Source organism: Misgurnus anguillicaudatus, chromosome 17 (assembly GCF_027580225.2).
Source record: "Misgurnus anguillicaudatus chromosome 17, ASM2758022v2, whole genome shotgun sequence".
In the NCBI taxonomy this organism is placed as follows: Eukaryota; Metazoa; Chordata; class Actinopteri; order Cypriniformes; family Cobitidae; genus Misgurnus; species Misgurnus anguillicaudatus.
Genome location: NC_073353.2, coordinates 27,323,934 through 27,348,861, shown reverse-complemented (window position 1 = coordinate 27,348,861; position 24,928 = coordinate 27,323,934). Strand labels below are relative to the sequence as shown.

Sequence of the window (24,928 nt, the reverse complement as noted above, 5' to 3'; positions counted from 1 at the left end):
TGCCCCATTACAGACCCCAGTAGTAAGCAAATCAATATCTTTGAATATTTTGGAGAAAAGTGTAACTGATATTGATAAATGGTGACAGAATATTCATATTTTTCTCCCACCCATAAGTTTTGCTACAAATATATAATTATTATGATGTTGATGTTACCAAATTAGCTTCTTGATTAAGGGCATATATATGATTTATATGACATTGAAATGATGAAGAATTTCTTCAAAAACATAAATATATCATTAAATCACCCGGCCCTAGTGGTTTCCAAGTTTAATGTCAGGTTTACATTAAATTGTGAGATAAACTAGAGGTACAGTCCCTTTTTGATAAAATATGTTAGGGTCCCCTGGACGTGCATTGCTAGATTTTTGTAACCGCACGTACTTGGTATGCATAGGTCATGCATGCATATATAGGAAAATGTAGTATGTAGGAGATGCATTGCATTTTGTCACAATGCGCATGCGTCGAGCGTCTGTACACTTATGCTGCATTCACACCAGCCTCTACCGTGGCATCAAGTGCGAGTGATTTCAATGTTAAGTCAATGTGAAGACGCGTTGACGCACATCTGGAGGTCTTGCGGCGCGAATGAGGCGTTTAGCTAGTGCCATTCGCGTCTAGTTTGCGTGAATGGCGCAAATCGAGCGTTGCCGTGGTAAACGCGCGAGTTGAATAATTTGAACTTTGGCGGAAAAACGTGCCGCGTTAACCAATCAGAAGCTTGCTCTAGTAGTGACGTGATTACAGGAAGGGAGCGGAGTCACAGAAGCCTATGGAAGGCCCTCCCATGACGCAAATTTCTGCATGAATGTCTCGATGACTAGAATATCATGCGCGGCTTTCACGCGCGATTGAAGCGAGTAAATTCAAAATGTTTAAGCGGCAAACTAGATGCAATTTTGACACCTCAAAGGCGGCTGGTGTTAACCCACGGTTACTAGTCAAATAAACTTTGCTTTTCAATTCTGTGGTTCGACCCTCCACATATGTTTGCGTAAAGGTAAAAACACACACTATACTCAGGCTCAGTCAGGCTTATGCAGGGTTCAAACCAGATGCAGTAGAGGCGGCAAGCGGGAGTGATTTACATGTTAAGTCAATGCACGATTAGGCATCCTGCGGCGCGGAAGGCGTGTTTCGCGCGAATTGAGCATTGGCGCGAGAAACGCGCTAGGGCTGTCAACGAATATTCTAAATTCGAATATATATTCAAATAGTTAAAAAAAACTAATTTCGAATATGAAAATTAAAATTCGAATAAATTATTTTTTTTTTAAAGCCCGCGAGAGTAGAGGCGTGGCTGTCTGCTTTGTGAGAGGCGCACTAGTGCGCCTGGTTCAGGGACAGGTCACAGTAGTCACACTGTCTGTCACTGTTAAAAGTTGACGCGTCTTGCATGGAAGATGGCAGAAAGTCGGCCGCGGCAGAGAAAGTGATTTTAACACCCCAAAATCTAAAAAGCCATGTCTGGAAGAACTTTGGATTTTGGTCGGTAGAAGGTAAAATTGTTGAGCCGCGAGATAAGTTGTTAGCATACCATTTAACCATAAGCAACATGATGTCACATCTCGAAAATGTGCACCCAATTCGCTTGTCACTTCAACTTTTAATGCTTAATCCTGTTCTGTACACACACACTTCAGTAATTTACGGGACTGACAATCGCATTCTACAACCGCATTAACTCCCGCAAACTGCTGTGACTACCGCGTTTACAGAAACGTTGCATAGTGTGTAGCCTACATAACTGAACTGAACAACTAGTAGTTAATCAAGTGTTTAAACGTGCATCATGGACATGACAGGTCTCTCTTCTGAAGAAATAAATTATTAGAAGGGGGAAAAGTCTTCTGTATGCGCGATACAGAGAATGACAGAGGCACAAGCGTTTGCTGCTCAGTGTTGCCAGATCTTGCACTAAAAAAACAGCGAACAAGAAAAATCCAATAATAAACCGAAATAAATCCAAACGCTTTACCTCAAAGATCAAAATATTGGGACTGGCACCTTCACATTTTAACAACACCAAAAACTTGATCGCTACATGAGCCAAAAGCCATAAACGGTTAAGCGCTAAAATGGTATGTGAGTACAAAAAAGACGAGGACCTGGCAACACTGCAAGAGCGCGCGCAGCCTCACAAATGCGTATAATACCCAATGACATGACGGAGGTTTATTGCAAAACATATTGCTGTTAAATTATTTTCATCAAAGGTGTGAGTGATAAGCACGTGAGACGGCAGACCGTTGCTATGGTTATCTCCGTGTCAATCATCACATTTTCACATTTAAATGCAGTTGTCGCTCCTGAAAGTTTGCAGTGTGTATGAGACCACAATGTGTGGAACTCCAGCTAAACAAGAGGTCATAACGGAGAAATTAATTTAGTTCATTTGTAAGGACATGAGACCGATCAGTTTCGTGGATGGAGCAGGCTTCAGGGAGTTTTGTCAAGCAATGTAACTAAGGTACCATATCACTTTGATGTCTCTTGATTTACTTGTTTTGTGTATGTAATATACGTACGTTGTCAAATATGTTTAAACTTAAATATACTACCTATAGAAGTAGTTATGTCTCTTTATATTAATTTGTCCTGTTATTGACCTAATGCGTCGTTAAACGTCGTTAATGTCGTTGAAAAAATGGGCAACCAGATATTCGAATAGTTCGAATATTCGTGGGTTTTTAGGGAGATTATTCGAACGTAATTTTTGAGCAATTTTGACAGCCCTAAAACGCGCGAGTTAAAAAATCTGAACTTTGATGCATTTCCGCCCTGCGTTAACCAATCAGGATCTTGTTGTAGTAGTGACGTGATTACAGGAAGCAAGCGGAGTCTCCTGAATGACTAGAATTTCATTTTAATGCATCATTAATGCTATGTACACACCAAACGCGGGACATCGCGTTACTTGCTCTAGATTACTACTTTTTAACTTGGGCGAAGACGCGTTTAAGGTGAATAGCGTGTGTTTTTGCTGCAAACACGCCGCCCATATTGCGTCATTTGCATCGCCCATATCGCGTCATTCGCATCGGCCCACGCCAGGACGCGTCTGATCACGTCTTTGCATTGACTTTGTATGTAATCTTTGTATGTAATCGCGCAAATCGTTGAACTCTTTTCTGGTGTGAAGCCACAGTAATGCTGCAGACAATTAACTTTGTCGACATGAACACAGAACCATCAAAAACTTCATGTTTTTATAGGTACTACTATTTGTGTTTCTGCATTGTCAAAGTTTTAGGTCATTTGATGTAATTCAAGGTGGCTTTTAAAAAAGACGGCTGTATACACATTGTCTTACTTTGGGTCTTTTATATAGTACAGTGCTGCCATTTATAACAAAAACTCCAGTGAGGGAGGGTGTTTGCCAGCCTGAGCAAACAGCGACTTTTCATTAATCATTGTTTGTACCTGCTTGAGTGCGTGTGTGTGTGTGTGTGTGTGTGTGTGTGTGTGTGTGTGTGTGTGTGTGTGTGTGTGTGTGTGTGTGTGCGTGTGTGTGCGTGTGTGTGCGTGTGTGTGTGTGTGTAATTAGTTTTAAGTTCAAGAGCTCTGTCCACCTTAAGAGGTTTTAATGTCGTTTTTATGGCTCCCAGAAAGACATTGTGAAGCCATAAAATGCATCTCGGGACATAAAGCCCCGTGCTTATATGTTCTCCAGCAAATGATTTTCTGTAATTCTCTCTGTTCCCCTAATCTCTGCACCTGATAGAGAGATATGCATACATGTTGTCTTTTTAGAGGCCTCATGATTCCTATTGTTCATTCAATTGTAAATTAGCAATTGTGAGAGCATTTCAGTGTGAATAACTTAACTTATTCTTCGCCAGGTAATTTTCTACTAACTAATACTGTAATCGTCTATCCATTGATGTGGATGCTTGTATTCATGCAGTGATATTCACATTCACTTCTTCTTTCATGGCTCTGCCGTGTTCATCTCAGTCCTGTTTATTTACAGCGTCAGGTTGACTGATTGTTTCCATATTCTCTTTAGTGCCTCTGTGTCTCATATGTGCTATATTGCAGTGGGAGGACATTAAATGTTAAAGCAGTTAAAAGAGAAAAGTGTTCTGCAAAACGTTCATATTGATAATGTGCCCTGATGGAATTGGGATATGCCCAGAATAGCAATGAACAATATCTGCTGAAGCACAGAAATTCTGAAATAAATATGGATGGGCCTGTGTCTAAAGATTAGAAGCTCAGTAATTTATATAACAAGTCCAGTTGTGTTAATATGCCAAACTAGAGGTGTTATACTATTTTTTTTTTCAAACGTCAGATGAAGCATTGCATGCATTACTGTAAAATGAGAGTTCCAAATTTAGAAATGAGAGTTAGAGTAACTTGATGTCACATAACTGCATTGTTCACCATCCTTACGCTAACTGCCAGGCCACGGGTTCATCATGATGTACTGCTCAGCCCGAACTAAACAAACACATAGGGCACAGTGGAAAATAAAGAGCCGGCAAGAGTCTTGGCAGACAGCAAAAGGTCAGCAGTGTATGTGGTTTTGTTATCTGTCAGTAGGCATGAAAGGGATCATTCGGGTGTTGGACACCTGCCGTCAGCTTAGCCCTTCTGTTCTTCCTTCTGCAACAACCCAACTTGTTTTATCTGAAATGACTGCACCCTCAACATAAAACCCATAAAATCACTAAGATTTGGCCACTTTTAGGCACTGATACTCATGGGAATGTCCTGAGGGAGGATACATAAGAGGAAGCTGGATGTAGATAGTGAGTGTCCAGACTGTGTGGGAATGTTAGGGAAATGTGGGAATGTTAGCCAAATATCCAAGCCAAGCCGTCTCTCTTCTCATCCTCTGATTGTCAAGCTTTTCTCCTTAGACATTTCAGTTACATCTAAGTTACCATGATCAACAGATGCACATCAGATCGGTAGTCTAATTATAGTTGTGTGATGTACAACCAATATAAGAATCAAAGATCATTCAGTTAATTGGTGCATTAATATAGAAATCAGTTTATGAAAGATAAATATGACTCATCTTAGCAGATGTTAGAGCCCAAATAATTAAGAATATAAGTAAAACTTGGTAATAGGGCTGCAAGATTAATAAAAAAAAATCAAGATCTCAAATTAAAGAGTTTGGATATTTTTCCTATTTAAAACTTGACTCTTCTGTAGTTACATCGTGTACTAAGACCGACGGAAAATTTAAAGTTGTGATTTTCTAGGCAGATATATACTCTCATTTTGGCGTAATAATCAAGGACTTTGGATATGTCCAAATTTCAGTCAAAACCATTCTATTTCATCATAAACAATCTGAAAACGGGGCTTTAAGTGTAAAATACCATATTTGTCCTTTAATATTGTCTGTCAATAATGCACTATATTTTTAAGTAAATCCAGCCTTTATTTTTTTCAGTGTATATTCATCAAATGACGACATCTCATTTATGTACACTGTATACCTTTATTTTGGTACTTATTTTGTCCCTGTAAAATGCTCTTAAAGAGACATTTGGGACCATAACTTAAAATCACACATGTGATTTGCAATGTGTGGTAATTTACTTTAAATAAAATATAAGCATTGATAAGTACATAAATTACACAAGAGACTTTATTTGTAACAAGCAACAGGGATGGGCAATTTGACTGCTACTTAACATTTTGTCCCTTTAGAAATTCAGTTGCTCCTTATGGCATCGCCGTTTTGAAATTAAAAAGGTCATCCACGTGAATCATGTAGATCCGAAGAATTTTTGGGTTTTTTTTGGGGGGGGGGGTCTGAACTTCCCATAAACGGGAGTTTCAAAAACCTACTGCGGTCTGCTTCACAAAAACAATAAAAGCTCTTTGGTCATCACGTGAGGTCATCACAGTGTGGTTACGGTTAGGATAGCCGATTGGTCAATGGATGGGAGGTGAACAAATGGGGTTACGTGAAGGGCGGGTCTTTGCGTTGCCAGCAGCTTCTCTAAAAAGGCCTTGGCTGCATTAGCTTTCCCCGCGGATTAAACTTTTCACGCTACCGCTATCCACCAGAGTCCATTTAAGGAGGATAAATTCTGTGGCGATACTTTAATGGACACTGACGTTAGTTTTGAGGTTAGTTTTGAGGCACTTTTGCGGCGCTTGTCCTATTGCTTGCTGCTCATAAAGGGTTTAAACATTGACATGAGCTCTTTTATATGTCAATGGCATTAATTAGGCATCGTTTAAAGGCGGAAATCTGTAACTGTTCAGATGCATACTAGTTCAAGATAATTTGCGATTTATTGATTTCACATCTGAAAGAAATGGGTACGCGTGTTTTCTGTGCGTGCGTTTGTTTTGTGAATCACACGTATACAATGTGTCACCTTTTTCAGCCCTTCTGAGTTTGCAGGTATGTTATGGAAAACTAACAAATTCGGTCCTATTCCTAGCATGCGTGCGTGTCATGCAGGCGGTGTGAACTATCAAACCTGCTAACATGGAAGCCTAAATAAAATGGACACGCCACGCAGCTGAGTCGCACACGCCACGCAGCCGGTGTGAATCGGCCCTAAGTGCTATAATTTGGTCCCCAGTGCTTCTATCAACCTAGAAAATGTGAAAAAGATCAACCCAGTAACTTAGTTTTGGTAAACCATTCTCTGCCAGCATGTAAAAAAAATTGTTCATTGGAATTTGGCTATCCTTGTGATGTCAGAAGGGGATAATACCGCCCCTTAATCTGCACTATCCAACCACGACACAGCCATTTAGTGCAGAGATCAGCTCATTTGCATTTAAAAGACACTTGCAAAGACGGCACGTTGTTGCTCTCAACTACAAAATGGCAATTTTAACGTGCTAAAATAAATTATCTGGTATTTTGAGCTGGAAATTCACATATGTACTCTGTGGACACAGAAGATTTATTTTACATCTTGAAAAATCTTGTGAAATGTCCCCTTTAAATGCAGCGAGAGGCCATTTGGCCTTACAAAATATTGTATGCACCCTAGTAAATGCTGGGGATCACAAAAAGTACAGTTTTGCACCTAGAAAGTTCCATTTTTTCACACCTCAGAGGTACGTATTGGTACCTCAAAGACAGTGGCGGCTCGTGACTGCTCATCCGAGGAGGCGCTAATTCAAATAAGTCTTCGGATTGTCACGTGTGGTTCCCTTTTCCAAAATATGTGTCCTGCGTGTCGAGAGATCCTGTGTGTGCATCACGTGTTTTGTCAAAATAAGTGCCTGCTGCACACGCGTCAAAACCGTTTATGATAAAAGAGACGCCTGGGAACATCTAAACGGTGGACACCCTGTTTTGTAATACTGATACCAGTGTTGTTGTTATATGTCTGGATCGTAGCTATTTCTGCAAGTAGTGGAGTACAAATATGCCCCTCTAGTGGTTCATGTAACTGCCTTTGTGGCAGTGTTGTTACTTTCTTTTACAAGCTTTTTTAAGCTTTATACATTGAGATGTATTTCTGCTGTTCCCCGCTGCTGCTCTTATTCTGCATTATACCACATTAACTCTGTTTAACCTTTCTTAAAGACATTATCATTACCCCAACCATTAAGACAAGTGAACCAGGGATCTCTAAATGACAACAAACTATAAGGCAGCCCATAAACACGGGCCTGTTTTTGTGTTCTGGAAATAAATACTGTACTTGTAGCATCAGACAATTTCACATACTGTACTGGATCACATCTAGGCTGTGTGTGTGGTCTGTGTAGCCTCACTGTAATCTGCAGTGGTGTACAGTAAGCAGCTGTCTAAGGTGTTTCCCCACTCTTGAAAGCTGTGACTTGCCAACTGGGTCACATCTGCTGAAAGCAAGTCGGGAAGGCGGGACTTTTCTTTAGAGATGATGTAAGTGAGATTGAAAAAATAAATAGGACGAGTTTATCGAAGAAGAGCTGAGGTACAATGCATTCATCATAAGAGGATTTGGGAATACATAACCCCTTAAAACAATATACAGTGTTTTCTAATTGGTACTGCTCTGAGTCATTCAGGTGTTGAGATGACAAGGAGCTGTTCTGCTTGTTTGGCAACACAAATTTGACTCCTGGCTTTTGTCACTTATGATATTACCTTTCCAATCATTTCCTGTTTTGTGTGTATTAAACGAAGGCAGAGTTCACAGTTGACATTTTAAATAGCTATAAAATATTGAATGAATATAACATAAAAAAAATTCACAGACACCGTCTTATATTCAAGCACACTGCTTACATCATTTTGGTATTTCCATTCATTTTTAGCTTTAAGTGTAGCTCCACAGCCCCTCCAAGTGTTTGATAGTGGAACTTACTGTTGAATTATTCAGTGTATTGAATCATTCAATAAAATGCTGTAGAAGGCGTGTTTATCTACAAGGTTCCCACAGGTCCTTGAAAGTTTGTGAGTCTGGGGGAAAAATTCAAGGCCCTGGGAAGTTTTTGAAAATATATATACATACAGGTCATTGAAAGTGCTTGAATCTATTTCATGCAAGAAGTTTTCTGGAAAAAATCCATATTATTTCCTGTGTGGTGTAGGATAATATCATTAAAATTCTAGACTTTTTAAGCACACGTGCTAAACTGTTCGCTTTAAATGCTTATATCTTCTGTATGCGAATGTTGATTCATACCAAAATGCTTTTTTGCATAGTTGTGTTTGACACGTAAAAATGTCTCGAGTTACGTATGTAACTGTGGTTCCCTTAGAAGGGAACTAGGCGCTGTGTCTCCTTTGCCATACTCCCTGCGTCCCTGTAACGCTATCTCTGCCAATATTTCAGATAGCGATATACTTCCTGGCTCCCGCGTCAACCTGTCTTTGTCGTTAAGCCTCACCATTGGTTGAATTTGATATACACATTCAGACGCACTTACCCTTGGAGGCGTCCCCAAAGTGTCACCACAGTGACGCAGCACGAGTTCCCTAGAAAGGGAACTGTAAGAATGTATCTTGAAAGGTAATACAATGTTACCTTGCTTTCACTTGAAATGTGTCCCGACATTTAGTCCTTGAATTTAGGGGTATTGGAAAGTCCTTAAAAAGTCCTTGAATTTGAAGTTACTGTAACTAAGGTGTGGGAACCCTGTTTTTCTGATTAAAAACCTCTTTTTGATCAACAGTTTATTATTTTTTAATTAGCCAAATGTTTTAGACAGACAGGCCATATACAGTATGTGGTCTTGTAGATTAAGAACACCACAACACTACACAATAAGACCGGATAACATGTGCTGCTTATGGCACCTTTAGAGAAGTTCAAAAGAAGTGAAAGTGTTACAGTTAAATAGAGATCAAAACACAATTATACACCATAAGTGTATAATTTCAATATCGTTTCTATCTTACATTTCTGAAAAGCACTGAAGTAAAATGAAACTGAACTGTGCATTTACTTAGAAAAGGTTTGAGCATTTAAATTTTGTATGGATTTACAAAGCAATTGCTTTTCACACTTTCCCATGACTATGCTATTCTTGAATGCCAGCAGTGTTGGTTCTTATAGGGAAGTATGCAGTGCTTTCACCTCACAGATGTGTAACTTTGCAGTCACACACAATTAGCCTATTTTGCAGAAATAGTTTTTCCGGATTAGCATATAAAATAAGTGCTTCTGTTTTATGTTGAAAATGAGTACATTATGCTAACAAGTTTCTGAAATTAGGATTTAACTAAAAATGTATTATCAGGAAATGCATGTTGTGCTAAAATGCATACTCTTCTTTGGATAAAGGCACTGGTACAATGCATTGCGTAAAAAAAATGGTCATGTTTTATTGTCAGTCACTTAGTGTGGCATCGATTCTGTTTCTCAGTTGGTTCCTGTGTGAAACTGAAAAGTGTCTCTCTTTTCCTGTAGATCTGAAACGGGAAGCAAGCATCTGCCACATGCTGAAACATCCACACATAGTGGAGCTTCTGGAAACCTACAGTTCGGATGGAATGCTCTACATGGTCTTTGAATTGTAAGTCCTTCATTCTGAGCACTGTAAAACCTGACAGAACTTCAGAGTACACAAATCTTTTGTAGAAAGTAAATAATATTTATAAATTACTAAATTAATCAAATTTAAATTTCATTGTATTTAATATTTATGCATGCTTTACTTAAGACTACTGTTTTTCCTTAAGTAGTGTTACCATTTAATTTTTGTTCATAAGTCACAGAAACAGGCAGTGTGACTCATGCGCATGTGTGAAGTGTGAAGAAACTGAGCTTAGTGGTGCAATTGACTTTACACGGTTATTGTTTATATGATAAAGATATAACACCTATCCGACCACATCCTAAGCATAGGCACTACTTCTTAATGATGGTAACCACAAAACTAAAAAATAGCAAACTTTTCTAAATCTCCAACATAAAGTACTTTAATGAAAACCACATTAAGAGCCAGATTTACTGTCTCGATTTCTGGACCCTTTTACTGTTTTTACACAATGTATTGCAATGTATGCACGCACATTTTTGCAACGGAAGTATGACGAGAATCAGCAGTGAAGCAACACAGACAAGAGAAAGTTATTTTAAAAAGTTTATCAACTTTTTTAACACAGCTACCAGATTCGTGTACTATAGTGGAGTAGATAGAAGACGTTAGAAAATGCCCAAATATAAAGTGGCCAGATACATACACTCACCTAAAGAATTATTAGGAACACCATACTAATACTATGTTTGACCCCCTTTCGCCTTCAGAACTGCCTTAATTCTATGTGGCATTGATTCAACAAGATGCTGAAAGCATTCTTTAGAAATGTTGGCCCATATAGCATCTTGCAGTTGATGGAGATTTGTGGGATGCATATCCAGGGCACAAAGCTCCCGTTCCACCACATCCCAAAGATGCTCTATTGGGTTGAGATCTGGTGACTGTGGGGGCCATTTTAGTACAGTGAACTCATGTCATGTTCAAGAAACCAATTTCAAATGATTTGAGCTTTGTGACATGGTGCATTATCCTGCTGGAAGTAGCCATCAGAGGATGGGTACATGGTGGTCATAAAGGGATGGACATGGTCAGAAACAATGCTCAGGTAGGCCGTGGCATTTAAACTATGCGCGATTGGCACTAAGGGGCCTAAAGTGTGCAAAGAAAACATCCCCCACACCATTACACCACCAGCCTGCACAGTGGTAACAAGGAATGATGGATCCATGTTCTCATTCTGTTTACACCTAATTCTGACTCTACCATCTGAATGTCTCAACAGAAATCGAGACTCATCAAACCAGGCAATATTTTTCCAGTCTTCAACTGTCCAATTTTGGTGAGCTTGTGCAAATTGAAGCCTCTTTTTCCTATTTGTAGTGGAGATGAGTGGTACCCGGTGGGGTCTTTTGCTGTTGTAGTCCATTCCCCTCAAGGTTGTGCGTGTTGTGGCTTCACAAATGCTTTGCTGCATACCTCGGTTGTAATGAGTGGTTATTTCAGTATTAATGAGAAATTGAACAGGTGTTCCTAGTAATTATTTAGGTGAGTGTATATACGTATATTATATTAGTGCAACCAAACACAACAACCAGACATTTTGATGCTGGGAAACCGTTTTGATAAACTTTCTGATTTGCTGCTGACACATTAGAACCACTGCAGAACGACACCACTTCCATTGCTAAAATGTGCACGCAGGCTTTTTGATCACATGGGCTGTAAAAGGGTCTATATAAGGTCAGTTGCAAAAATAACTAGACCACACCTTTTCAGCGCTAATTATCCACTGCGTGTATTTAGTAAATCCCAAAATGATGGTTTGCGGTAGTGCAAGCTGTTAGTTAATCTGGCTCAAAATATCATGCAAAGCATGCTAAAAGGGGAAATCCTTCTCAACCAACCATGTTGATTTAACGTTAAAAACCTCATCACAACCACCAAAAAGTTTGTAATTATTTGCAGTGTTTGTTAAAATGAGGCTGTTTTATTAAAATGACTCCGTTTGGAAGTTATACATAAAATGTTTGATTTAGCGAAGTTCTTGGAACTGAAAATGGTGAAATCATTGAACACGCATAAAACTTTTAAGTTGAATAAAACATTTTCACTGAATACAGTCCACTCATTTTATTTGAGTAAATTGTACTCTTCGAGTTTACAGTGTGTGTCTGGGTTTTTTTCTTATTTCATCTATCCCAAAAAAGCACCTACTGTACACAAAACCATTTTTATCGTTTCTTCTGGGATAATTTTATGTAGCTGGTCTACAGACACGCATGTACTTGAGTAACCAAAATGTAGTAAAGTACTTCAAATTATATGGTTCCTCTTTGTACAGTACAACTGAAAGTTTGGCAAACGTTTGTGGCTTTTACTGTATTTATTGCCTTATAATGATAGTGGACTATATTGGGAAGTCAGTACACTCAATAGAGTTTGCATGATCATGCTATCCTTCTAACCTGAGGAAACCAAGGTCTGTTGGTTTCTCAGCAGTTTTGTGGAAATTGCGTAACCTTTTTAATAACCTAAATGTTAAATGCTCATATTCTTATTTGAAGCTCAGAGCTTTTCTCAGGAAATGTTCCCGCAGCGTAAGTTTCCTTTTAGAGACCACAGTTGACACAAAAGCAGGGTCTTTCAGATCTGTGCAGCAGATCTCTAATGTATGGCCCTAGTTTGACACCATAGAAAATCAAGCTTTTCAATTTATGAACGTTATGCAAGTATGTAATTTGGCTAACGAGTTTTTTTGTCTTTCAGTATGGATGGAGCAGACCTCTGCTTTGAGATCGTGAAGAGAGCAGATGCTGGGTTTGTTTACAGTGAAGCAGTAGCCAGGTAAACTCTTGCATTGCTTAAAGGAATTGTTCACCCAAAAATGAAAATTACCCCATCCGAGAGGCATTCTGAAGGTAATTGATGCAATTTTGTAAGAGAAATATCCATATTTAAAAGTTCACAATCGAAAATAACTAGCTTCCATTAGAGGCCAATGCGCATTATGCATACCGAACGATGCGTAAGATCCGTTGAGGTCATGGGGTAATTTTCATTTTCGGCCATTTATATACACAGTAATGAAGTTGATATTGGCTGTGGAAATTTTGGCCTATAAATGTCTAACATAAATGTTTGCTGACCGACTACAATCAGTTTACCGCCTCTACATTTTGGGATTCGTACATACTATAATAAGGTCTCCTGTCACATCTAATGGAAGTGTAATATAACTCGTGCTTACTGAGAGAGCGAGTGTTTCCTGTCTGTTCTTCTATTTGGTATTCTGTTGTGATATAAGGATGACAGTGAGTGATGCCATTTTTATTGAATCCCTTCACAAGTACCTTTTTTGTCGGTGCTGTGTTTCTGAATGACTCCTACCTGCGAATCTAACAATGTCTGGAGGAAGAAATTGAATAACCTTTTCCATTCCATTCAGGAGCAGAAAAGTCAAGTCAACATCTCTTTATCTCTGCTTTTTCTTTAGTCACTATATGAGACAGATCCTAGAGGCCTTACGGTACTGCCATGACAACAACATCATTCATCGAGATGTGAAGGTAAGCTCAGTAATGTGATTTGTTTGGAAAAATATATGCTGTCTGATGCTGTTAAAGGGATAGTTCACCCAGAAATGAAAATTGAACACGATGTATACATCCTTGATGTACAGCGGGGAAAATAAGTATTTGACATATCAGCATTTTTATCAGTAAGGGGATTTCTAAGCTGAATATCAATTAGTACTGATGGGCGGCAGGGTTTCTCTCTCAATACTGACAGATTTTAGGTGATCTCCTGGCTTTCTATGCCATTTTGCACCTTGTTCTCTTTGTGTGTTCAATACTTATTCCCTGTGTCATTCACTTTATTTATTATGACTCAACTTGTATACTTAAATGTTCTGAATTCTTTGTATGAATTCAATATGTGGCTTGATGGCTACAACTGGTGAAAATTTTGTGTCAATACCCACTTAGAAATGCCCTTACTTATAAAAATGCTGATGTGTCAAATATTTATTTCCCGCACTGTATATGATGATCTTTTCTTACAATATTGCATCAGTTGCCCTCATAAGGACTTTGTTAACCATCTGGACCTGTGTGGATTACCTCTGTGAAGAATGGATGGACATTTTTGGGCTTCATATCAGAAGCACCATTTACTACCATTATAAGACATTTTCTAATATAACTTAGATTGTGTTTGTTTGATAAATGATAATCATATACATCGAGGATGACTTAATGGTGTGTAAATCATGGGGTATTTTTCATTTTTGAGTGAACTATCCCTTTAATGATAAATGCTATTAGTCTTTCATCTTTGATGCTATAATATAGGCATTTGATGATGAATTTGTGCAAATTAAACTAAGATAAATAATAAATTACAAAGGACTTATTATGTGATGACCATTTTGACATCTTTCATCCATGAAACGTTACAAGCATATACAAATTTCAGGGGCTTGATTTGACACATGAATTTGACATGTGAAAACTAAATCTAAATTTAGGCACTGTGAAATACAGTCTTGTGATTCTTTGAACAGGCTGTTAATTCGGTACAAAGGCTATTGGTTAGAGAATTTAGCCTCTGTGCTCGAAAGAGTATGTCTCTGCAATGATCTCCGTTCTTTTTTCTAGCACAGCAGAAATGAGTTTGTGGTGAATAATAAAGATACTAATGTATTGAAACGTGGAAACATATGATACGATTGAGAAAGTTTTATATACAATACAGTTTTATATACGTTTAGTGATTTTATAGTTTACAGATTATCGGTACGCAAAAATATTTTGAGAGCTAGAGGTTTTAGTTCAGTATATTTCAGGTTTTTTTGGTATACAGCTGCATCACACACACCTTTGCTGCAATAGAGTGTTTTATTATTTTTAGTTTGTCACCACAGCTGCATTTCCTGTTATGATGTAACTTACCGTGACGGTGACTATTATTTCCGGAAATGCCTTTGATGTCTTAGATCTTATTACCCACCACTCTTAACAATTTTCTTTCAGAGTTTAGTGTTAGGCCATAGCATGAAAATCTGACTTTTCCATGTTTAAGTGCTATGATTGTTCCCCAGTGCTTCTATCAACCTAGAAAATGTGAAAAAGAACAACCCGGTAACTTAGTAAACCATTCTCTCCAAGCATGTGAAAAAATAGGTAATTGAAATTTGGCTCATCTTATGATGTCATAAGGAGATCTTATTATTATAATAATACCACTCCATAAAGTGCTCATATTATGACTGCTTTTTCACACGTTAAATAGGTGTATGAGTTCCATAAAACATGTTTCAAAAGTTGTTTGCTTGAAATAGCTTGTAGGAAAAGATTGTTACCCATCTCTAGTAGCCTCTGTTTCAGTGCATTTCAGATTGTGCCGTTTTGAGGTGGTCATTACATATTTATGAGCTGCTGCCCCTTTGATCACGCCCCACTACTAAAGTCATGTGCCCGTGCTCAGTGGTATCGTAAGCAGTACAGACCACACTGTGTTATTTTTATATATTATTATTAACGGTTTATGTTGCCAACAGACAAATCAAGCAAAAAAGTATCACTAATAAGTACACTCCTGGAGAAGAAACTCGTGACACACAATGATTCCAGAGTCAATTGTGATGTAGCAGTCTCAACAATACACTCGTTTTCGCTGGACAATGCTAACATAGTCCCGTTATAAAACATTTTCAAACGCATTATTTTCGCAAATGACAGAAATTAAGACCCGGCGGGGGATGTATACTGCTTGTGGACCGCGTGCTAATTGCTAGAAGCTAGCGGGAGGTCCGGACCGTAAAGTTACAAGAGTCTCGGGGGTACGTTAGCCTCGTCAGAAAAGCCGGGTCGGTAAGGCCCGGTCTCGGTTAGTTTGGCAAAACACTTAGTTTGGCAAAGCACTATTACTTAGTTCATGTAGAATTGTAAAATAAAGCTGTTAATTTTTTTTTTTAACTTTCGAAACTATGCTGCAAACTATCTAGCCTGCAAAAAAGTATCTATATAGGCTACGGTCTACATTACAAACAGTTATTCACATTACTATACATTTAAAAGGTATAATTTAGGGGATTAGCATCAATGTATGGTCTCTGTATTGAGATACAGATGCTCTAGCATCGTAAATGTAGTATTTTGTGACAGAAGATGACAACATGCAAAATATAACGTGACTTCTTACCTTTTGTGTTTGACATAACGATCGCGAATCGAATCAAGTCTGTTTCAGATGTGTGAATGATCCATGAAAATCCAATTACCATTTTTGTCTGCAGATGCGTATAATCCGTGAAATATAGATACATAGTCTTAAATCAGATTTCGCATGAATGTCTTATTGCCTACAATCTGATGACTATTTGCGTCGTAACACACTGTATATTACTCTTTAGGTTCCAATAAACACGTGTTAAAACTTTGTTTTTAAAAGTAGGCGGGAGTATAATCCATAATATCCAAATAGCACTGTTATTTCCATGAGATATGATAACAGCATAGAGGATATCAGCGAAGTGACTGCTCTGTGCTCTAAAATTCAAACGGAATGTGACAAAACGGCTAGTTACGTCACAACGGCGCTGAGTTTAAACTTGTGCAATCTGAGACTCAAGGCAGAGGACATTCAGAAACGTGTATCTCACTCAAAACAGCATGGATGGATTTTCTTCCAAGTTTGTATGCGTGTGGGAGCATCAGAGACACAAAATAACACCCCAAAACCCAGAAAAAGTGAGTTTTCCATAATATGGGGACTTTAATCTGCAGTATCTAACCACAGCACTGTCATTTAGTGCAGAGAAAAATAATTGACAGCACAATTGAGTATTAATTGCACACACCTACAAAGTGGCAATTTTATCGTTCTATAATAAATTACCTATATGGTATTTTGAGCTTAAAATTTACATATGTGCTTTGGGGACACCAAAGATTTATTTAAAATCTTAAAAAATTATTGTGACATGCCCCTTTACTATAATAATTACATGTAACGTCATGTGACAAAGACACCATAAAATAAAGTTTCCAAATGTGCTCATCAAACTAAAGTTGTGTTTATAAAAACATTAGAATTGAATTGGATTGCTGACCGTTTACAAATGCTTTTCCAGCTGTCGACACCACATTGTGAGCAAAATATCTCTAGTGTTTTTGCTTGTGAATTTCTGTGCATTTATATAAATATAGGCTCTTTTTAATGCGGTTATGGAACTGCATGTTCAATAAAGATTTAAGTGACAGTGAAAATGGAGCTAAATGGAGAACTGTCATCTTGCACTTTGCTTTGTATAAGAATGATGATGCTGACATTTGCCCTTGAAGTGCTTGACAGACTGTAATATTTACTGTAATGGCCTTTAATGCTGCTGTCATCCCAAAGGTGGATGAAAACCTTCTTTATCATCATACATCATTATCTATGATGCTGTTCCTATAACATATGCGCATGTTGAAAGTAAAATGTCCCTGATTTATTTATTAATGAATTACAACTGTGATTGTGTTACTTACTTCCGTTCTCTGTAGTAAGAATCAGGAACTGGACTTAAATAGAATTAGGAAAGTATTTGAAATAGGAAACAACAAATTATACAAATAATCCTTTGTTTGACTTTTTTTAGAAAGTAAGTAACAGCAAAATAGTAATGAAAAGATACAATTATTGTCATCCAGATTATCTATTTTTGTAAATTATGCAGCATTTTCATCATTATTTCTCTAATTATTCTCAATGCTTTTTTAAAGGTGCAGTGTGTAATTTTTAGAAGGATCTTTTGACAGAAATGCAAAATTATATACAAAACTATATTATCAGGGGTGTATAAAGACCTTTCATAATAAACCGTTATGTGTTTATTACCTTAGAACGAGACCTTTTTAATCTACATACACCGAGGTTCCCCTTATATGGAAGTCGCCATTTTGTGCTGCCACTTTTCTACAGAAGCCCTTAACGGACAAATTTTTTACTAAGTTGTCTCCGACGATGACATGTTTGTCTGGTGGCAGCTACTGTAGCTTCTCTATGTGTTTCAAAAGCGAGGGGTGAGCCGTGGACTAAGCTGTTGGTTGCAATTCGCAACCTCACCACTAGATGCCGCTAAAGTTTACACACTGCACCTTTAAAGAAAGTGGCATGGGAAAAAGATTGATATATTCTTAAAAGTTATGAAAACAGCATTTAAACATGACTTATTGGGTTATAGTATCACAATATATATAGTATCACAGTGTAGTATTGCTGAGGGTAATAAAAGCGCATTTTTAAGGTGCAAAGTACTGACCAATGTTCATCTGACAGAAAGTTTTGTTTTATCAGGTATGTGTGTGTGTACCATATTTTTCCACTGGCAGCATAACTAACATGGCAGGGCATCTCTGGGTTCAAGGTCAGATATTTCATAAAAGCCTAGTGTAAAAGTGGCATAGCAACCTGTTCTTTAAAAATAAAAAACAAATAAAAACCAAGAATCGAACCGTGACCTTAGAACCGAAAATGTAATCGAATCGAGGATTTGGAGAATCGTGACACCCCTATTGCTCAGTATTTCTTACAGTTAGTTGAAAACTATGGAAAACAATCATGTGAAACTCCAGAATGCTACATAAATGTGGCAACATGCAATGTCTTCAGGTAATTTTTAGTAATGTCTATAGGTCCCTGATTGATGCTTGAGAGAGTTGTCCTCCATTGGATTTGGATGAATGGCTTTCATGTGCACTGGGGGATAATCTCAACAGGCCATTTGCATGCATACGAAAGGTTTTGTCCAGCATGTAGTACATGACTGGATCTGTGCAACATCGCAGAGTCGCTAAACACAGAAGCATATTCTTAATCTCCACATGCACCGAAAGTGGATGGCAAGGATCACTTGGCAGTGACTCAGACAGAGAATGTTCCTTGACCATGTGAATGAAGACTGCTTTATAGATGTGATGCGGCAAAAGACAGACCACCAGCACCAGCTTGATGATCACGATATTTCGAAACACTCTGGCGTAGACTCTTTGGGTATCGGAAATAGCCACGCTTTTCTTGGACCTCCAGATGTGCCTGATCACTGCCATGTAGGAGCCCAACACCAACAAGAAGAAGACGAAAAACAGCGAGACGGCCACTAAAGCAAAGACGTGAGATCCATCTTCACCCACCTCCACCGAAACGCTGTAACACACTTCTCTAACATCCTCCACGTCCGCAGTCACCCTGACTGAGTATTGCACCACACAGGGTATCACACCAAGTCCAACAATAGCCCACGTGACCAGGCACAATGCGTGGGCCAATCTTGCATGTCGATTTCTACTGAGGAAGGCACGAGGTAGGACTTTAAGCCACCTGCTTGGGCGCTTGGCGTGCGAATGCTGAATCAACAAGGCAAAGCGACTCAGGGCCACCCAGCTTAGTATCATGACACCAATGCAGATGTTGAGGTGGAGCACAGGGGTTAAACCGTTTATTGCTATTTGGCACATGGTATATTTTTTGTCCCACTTGTTTCCATTTGCATAGTATGTAGCCAGAAATGGCATGGTTAGGCAGAGAATCATGTTCGAGATCCCTAGGTTTATCAGGTATATGTGGGTAGATGTTTTGATGGCGATCTTTTTCATGAACACCCAGAGAGAGAGAGTGTTACCAGGCAGTCCAATTAAAGACATCAGGGTGTACATAACAGGCAGGAATATACTTGTGGTGGATGTTTGGCACAGGCGAGAAATGTTGAACTCAGCCCGTGAGCTGTTTGCCATTGAGCTGCTGGAATAAAAAGAAGGATCACCAAAAGTTGTGAGAAGAAAAGAGTTATTTAGAGGCTGTTTACACTTGGCATTAACATGTGTTTTCGTCGATCGGATCACAAGTGGATGACGTTAATGCCAGGTGTAAACAGTGTTCAAAACGTTTTGAGCTCGTCCACTTTCGACCACTTTCAACCACATCCAGAGGTGGTCGAAACCACTTTCGATCGGATCGCTTTGGAGCTGCGGAACGCACATGTGGTTGAATGCGTTCGAACAGCCACACGCGACCGCCTTCTCTCCGCCCATTTATCTAATCTGAGGTATTAAACACAAGTTTTACGTCTTTTTTGACTTCTGGCATGAACATTCGGTGAACAGCGCTATTTTTAGCCTTTCATTGATAAAAGCTAAGCGGCTGATCTCCGTAGTTTCGTTTTGAAAGCGTCTGAAAGTTGTGCGATCCTATTTCATCAATTGCGCTGAAAATTCAAAGAAAGCTCTTACATACTCATGTATAAAACACTGTGCAGCATGTTTACTTGCTAAACAAGCAGTGCACTCCGACATTTTATTAGTTTGCGTCCATATAAACTCATAATTACTCCCGCTCGGGTTTGAATGACAGCAGAGAGACTCGCCCACCGTCTCACAGACCACCCCCTCATAGTATTCAGCACAGAAGCGGTCGAAAGTGGACAAAAGAGACGGAATTAAATACCAGGTGTAAACGTCATGTGTCTCTCTCGTCCACTTGTGATCCGATCGATGAAAACACATCTTAATACCAAGTGTAAACAGCCCCTTAGATAGAGAGCATTACTCGAGCTGAAATTTTGTGTTTTTCTGGGGAATACATACAGTTTGAAAGAATAAATTTGACTGGAATTGGTTTTAAAGCTAAAACCCGCAACACAGATGTGAGAGTAACACTTGTCTAAAGCAATTAACCCTGTGAAGCTGGGATTTGTACTGAACAATCACTATTAGCTGTTTAAAATAGATATACATATTTTACTATATTTATTTATGTTTTAAATGAAGAGTTTGGTTCCAAAACGCGATAAACGGCATTATAAAAAAAAAGTTCCCACCAAAATCAGTATTAAACCATCAAGTCTGAGTCAAGTCTCAAGTCACAGTTCAGATAAATCAAGCAAGGCAAGTCAAGTCACAGTACTAAAATAAATAGGGGTAAATTTTTTCAATAGGTCCAAAATTAGCATTAGGCAAAGAAATTGAATCAAATGAATAATAATAACACTGTCTTTATTTATTATCTTTTTTTTTTTTAGAGCTACAGAATTTATTAGATTTTGTTTGATTAACATAGTTCATCCAAAAATGAAAGTTCTGTCATTATTTACTCACCCTCATGTTGTTGCAAACCCTCATAAATGTCATTGTTCTGATGAACACAAAGGAAGATATTTAAAGAAATATTTCCAACCAAGCCTTTCGTGGACCCCATTTACTTCCATAGCATTCTTTTTCCCTACTTGGTTACAAACATTTCTCAAAATACTTCCTTTGTGTTCCTCACAACAATTACATTTTTACAGGTTTGTAACAACAACACAAACCTGTAAAACACTTGAAAATGTGCACATTTAATACAGACATTATCCTAAATGTAATATAGAGCTACGCCACTGTTATAGCCAAATTCCCCAATACCTATTTACGAGACGTATCAGTAATGATAATGTAAAACTGACTTTAAAGAGATTACTTTCTTACCTTATGGTTCTTGTGGTTGTCCTGTCGGATATTCTTGCGTTGCATATTTTACATCTGGCAAATCTTTTTTTATTGGCACGGTCCAGTTCAGAGTCTTTATAGCCAAACTAGACTATTTGTGGAGCTCAACTATCGTTACTATCTGCGCTGGTTGGCGCGGTTTGAATTGTGCAGCGTTTAAGGCACAGACGTTGATTAGTGGTGCTGACTTCACAATAATATTTTTTATTTTAATGAATTTTATTGCTGTTTGTTTATTAATTATAAGTTCAAGTCATTGTCCAGTCTTCCACGTCAAGTCAAGTCTCAAGTAACTTGTTCTCAAGTCAAAGTCAAGTCATTTTCATACTTTAGTCAAGCAAGTCACAAGTCCTGAAAATTGTGACTCGAGTCAGACTCGAGTCAAGTCATGTGACTCGAGTCCCCCACCTCTGCAGGTTAGTATTAAAAAGTAAATTCTCAATTTTAGGCAAAATCCGTTATCCACCATGTTATTCTGTCATCTTTCTCCCTTTTTTCCAAAACGCGATAAACGCCAGTCAATAAATCTGCTCAACAAATCACAGCGCAATATTTCACGCATTGTAAACAATAATGGCGGCACATTGAATACACACAGAATCCTAGTTTATGCCATTAATGTTTTTTTTGTAATTAGTGTATACCACTAGTCAACTAAATGAATATAACATGGCAAAGATGAATGCACATTTATATTTCGATTCAATAGATTTATAGCATTTTGAAAAAAAACACTTGCAGAAAATAATAATTTTTTATAATAAATCTTTGTAAATCAAATTATGGATTTGAATTTTAAATGTTATTATAACCTAAAGATTCTATTTCTAAGTTTGTAACAGAAAATAGTGGTTTTCATCCTGTTACTTTCTTGGTATAGAAAACACATTTTTACCGAAATTATATAGAATTATTGCGTTTTGGAACCAAACTCTTCAAAAATGTTGAATTTTAGTTTTCTAAATACATTCCAATTTCGTATTGATATTTTTATCTTAATATTCTTACAAATCAGTTGTGTTCTTAAAAATAAAGTACTTGCATTAAAATGCTATTTTATTGTCATATCTAATCTACAGACTATTGCCATTATTTCTGGGGCAATTAACCGACCTATGAAAAGTAGCTATCGTGACAGGCATATGTGTTAGTTAATGTGATTGTACAGGACATTGTTTGTGTCCCTTGTATTTGTATCTACAGAAGTAAAATCGGATCTGATTTATTAATACTCCACCCAGTTGCAGAAGCGAAAAAGTCATTTTCTCGGTAGAGAGACACTAGATATGTTTTTATGAAAGAGCTTATTCCTGGAAACAGGACAGGAAGGGCAACATCGATTTAAAAATGTCACACATTTGTAAATGCTACAGTACAGACCTTTTGAATTGTACAGTGCAGCAGCCTTGTTTGTCAACACATTTTGTTACTTGTTGTACAGTGCAAGATAGCAACTTTAATATTTAAAAACGTGTTTGCTGAAACTACTCCACTATTCGTTTTATGTATGCTTAATATGAAGAATTTGTTTCAAGTGGATTGTAAAAAAATATTGGTTCAACTTAAAAAAAAGTAAGTTACTCAAAAAATATTAGTTGACACAATGTTTATACAACTTTTTTGAGTCAACTTATATTTTTAATAGCCCTTCACACAGAGATTACAGAAAATACATGGAACATAGATTTTTTCAGGATCATTTGATATTTGGTTGATTCACGCAGCCAATGATTTTCTTAATCTCTGCGTGCATTCAGAAACATAACGTAAAGACATGTGAAATGTTTTTGCGCAACATCTAAAGTTGCTAATTATCTGTGATTTCTCAAGAAACTATGTGCGTGCATTTAAGTTTATGATAAGATCTTAAGAAGCGTGATGCGCTGTTCTGTCATGCTGGTGAATGATCTCAGCTTCAGCACTGATAGTGACAAGCTCCCTGGTCTCTGCTTTAGTCCAGTGTGCCGACATTTCTCGACCTGAATGTTGATCTGCGTTAAAGTCCCTGTGTCAAAGAGCTAAACCATAAATTCTGGTTGCGATTATACTCTTGTTCACACAGAATGCTTTCCATGTATGTTACGGCAATGTTATTATGTCCTGTTTACGGGAGTAACACATTAAAGGATTTGTCAATTTTCCACCCAAAAAAATCCAGATATTTACTCACCACCATGTCATCCAAAATGTTGATGTCTTTCTTTTTTCAGTCTAGAAGAAATTATGTTTTTTGAGTAAAACATTCCAGGATTTTTCTCATTTTAATGGACTTCAATGGACCCCAACACTTAACAGTTTTTTTCAACAGAGTTTTAAAGGAGTCTTAACGATCCCAACCGAGGCATGGGGATCTTATCTAGCGAAAAGATTGTCATTTTTGACAAGAAAAATAAAAAATATGCACTTTTAAACCACAACTTCTCTTCTTCCTCCGGCTGTGTGACGAGCCAGTGTGACCTTACGTAATTGCGTAGTGACGTAGAAAGGTCATGTGTTACATATATGAAACGCACATTTGCGGACCATTTTCAACAATAAACTGACACACAAACATTAATTCGTATCATTCGACATACAACAATGTCAGAACGGTCCTCTTTCTCCACACTTGTAAACACTGGGGCGTAGTTTCGCATACATCATCCATGACCTCTTGACATGATGACGTATTGCGTAAGGTCACGCTGGCGCATCACAGGACCGGAGATAGACCAGAAGTTGTGGTTTAAAAGTGCATATTTTTTATTTATTGTGTCAAATGACAATCTTTTTACTAGATAAGACCTTTATGCCTCGTTTGAAATCGTTTAGAGTCCTTTGAAAAAACTGTTAAGTATTGAGTTAAGTGTTTTGGGGTCCATTAAAGTCCATTTAAAATGAGAAAAATCCTGAAATGTTTTCCTCAAAAAACATCATTTCTTCTCGACTGAACAAAGAAAGACATCAACATTTTGGATTACATGGTGGTAAGTAAATTATCTTATCCTTTAACATTAGAGCAATGCAATGTCATTCATTTCAGTGGAAGCTTGACGACTTCCAGCGACACGAGCGAAAGTGACCGTTGCTGACTGGATGGGCATGTCCTGCGATGCAAGAAAGTTGCAAAAAATGTACTTTATGCAAATAAAAAGTGATTTTAATGGGCAACTATCGATGGAAGCGAAGGAGTGGAGTTCACGTCATCCTTCTCTCATCAGTTACTGAAGTTGATGGTACTCATTTGTTTATGACAACCAGATTTAGCAAGTCTCATTTAAAGAGATGGGCGACACATAGCGAGAAAGTCATTTGTCGTCTGATTGAGGCGCAAGACATTTTTAGAAACAGCACACTTACCTCTCTAAATGTAGTCGCTAGAAGTCCAAATGTGTGTTTCTATAGATGAACCTCTCTACACTGCGTGTCTAAAGGAAGTGAATGTCTGACCACAAATCGTTTATACTCCACTCTAAATGCTTCCTCTCAAAGAGTTTAAAAA

General features: G+C 37.9%; 2 protein-coding genes across 13 annotated transcripts in view; one reads left to right on the top strand and one right to left on the bottom strand.

Moving 5' to 3' along the window:
- The window catches only part of caska (calcium/calmodulin-dependent serine protein kinase a), a 197,827-nt gene that overhangs the window by 118,794 nt on the left and 54,105 nt on the right, over nt 1-24,928 (top strand). For all 11 annotated transcript variants that reach the window (XM_055216501.2, XM_055216502.2, XM_055216507.2 and 8 more), the window contains exons 3-5: nt 9,847-9,952; nt 12,686-12,763; nt 13,413-13,485. In XM_055216501.2, coding sequence (XP_055072476.1) covers nt 9,847-9,952; nt 12,686-12,763; nt 13,413-13,485 — 257 coding nt within the window. The remainder of the gene's footprint in view (nt 1-9,846; nt 9,953-12,685; nt 12,764-13,412; nt 13,486-24,928) is intronic.
- On the bottom strand, nt 16,846-24,923 carry LOC129452555 (probable G-protein coupled receptor 82). 2 transcript variants are annotated; one of them, XM_055216516.2, is made up of 2 exons: nt 24,787-24,923; nt 16,846-19,702 (listed from the first exon to the last, which is right to left on the bottom strand). In XM_055216516.2, exon 2 carries the CDS (start codon nt 19,696-19,698, stop codon nt 18,595-18,597), a length of 1,104 nt encoding a protein of 367 aa, XP_055072491.2. In that variant the 5' UTR covers nt 19,699-19,702; nt 24,787-24,923; the 3' UTR covers nt 16,846-18,594. The 2 variants fall into 2 exon arrangements, with proteins under 2 accessions (XP_055072491.2, XP_055072490.2); XM_055216515.2 differs by having other exon boundaries at nt 16,846-19,705; nt 24,787-24,922.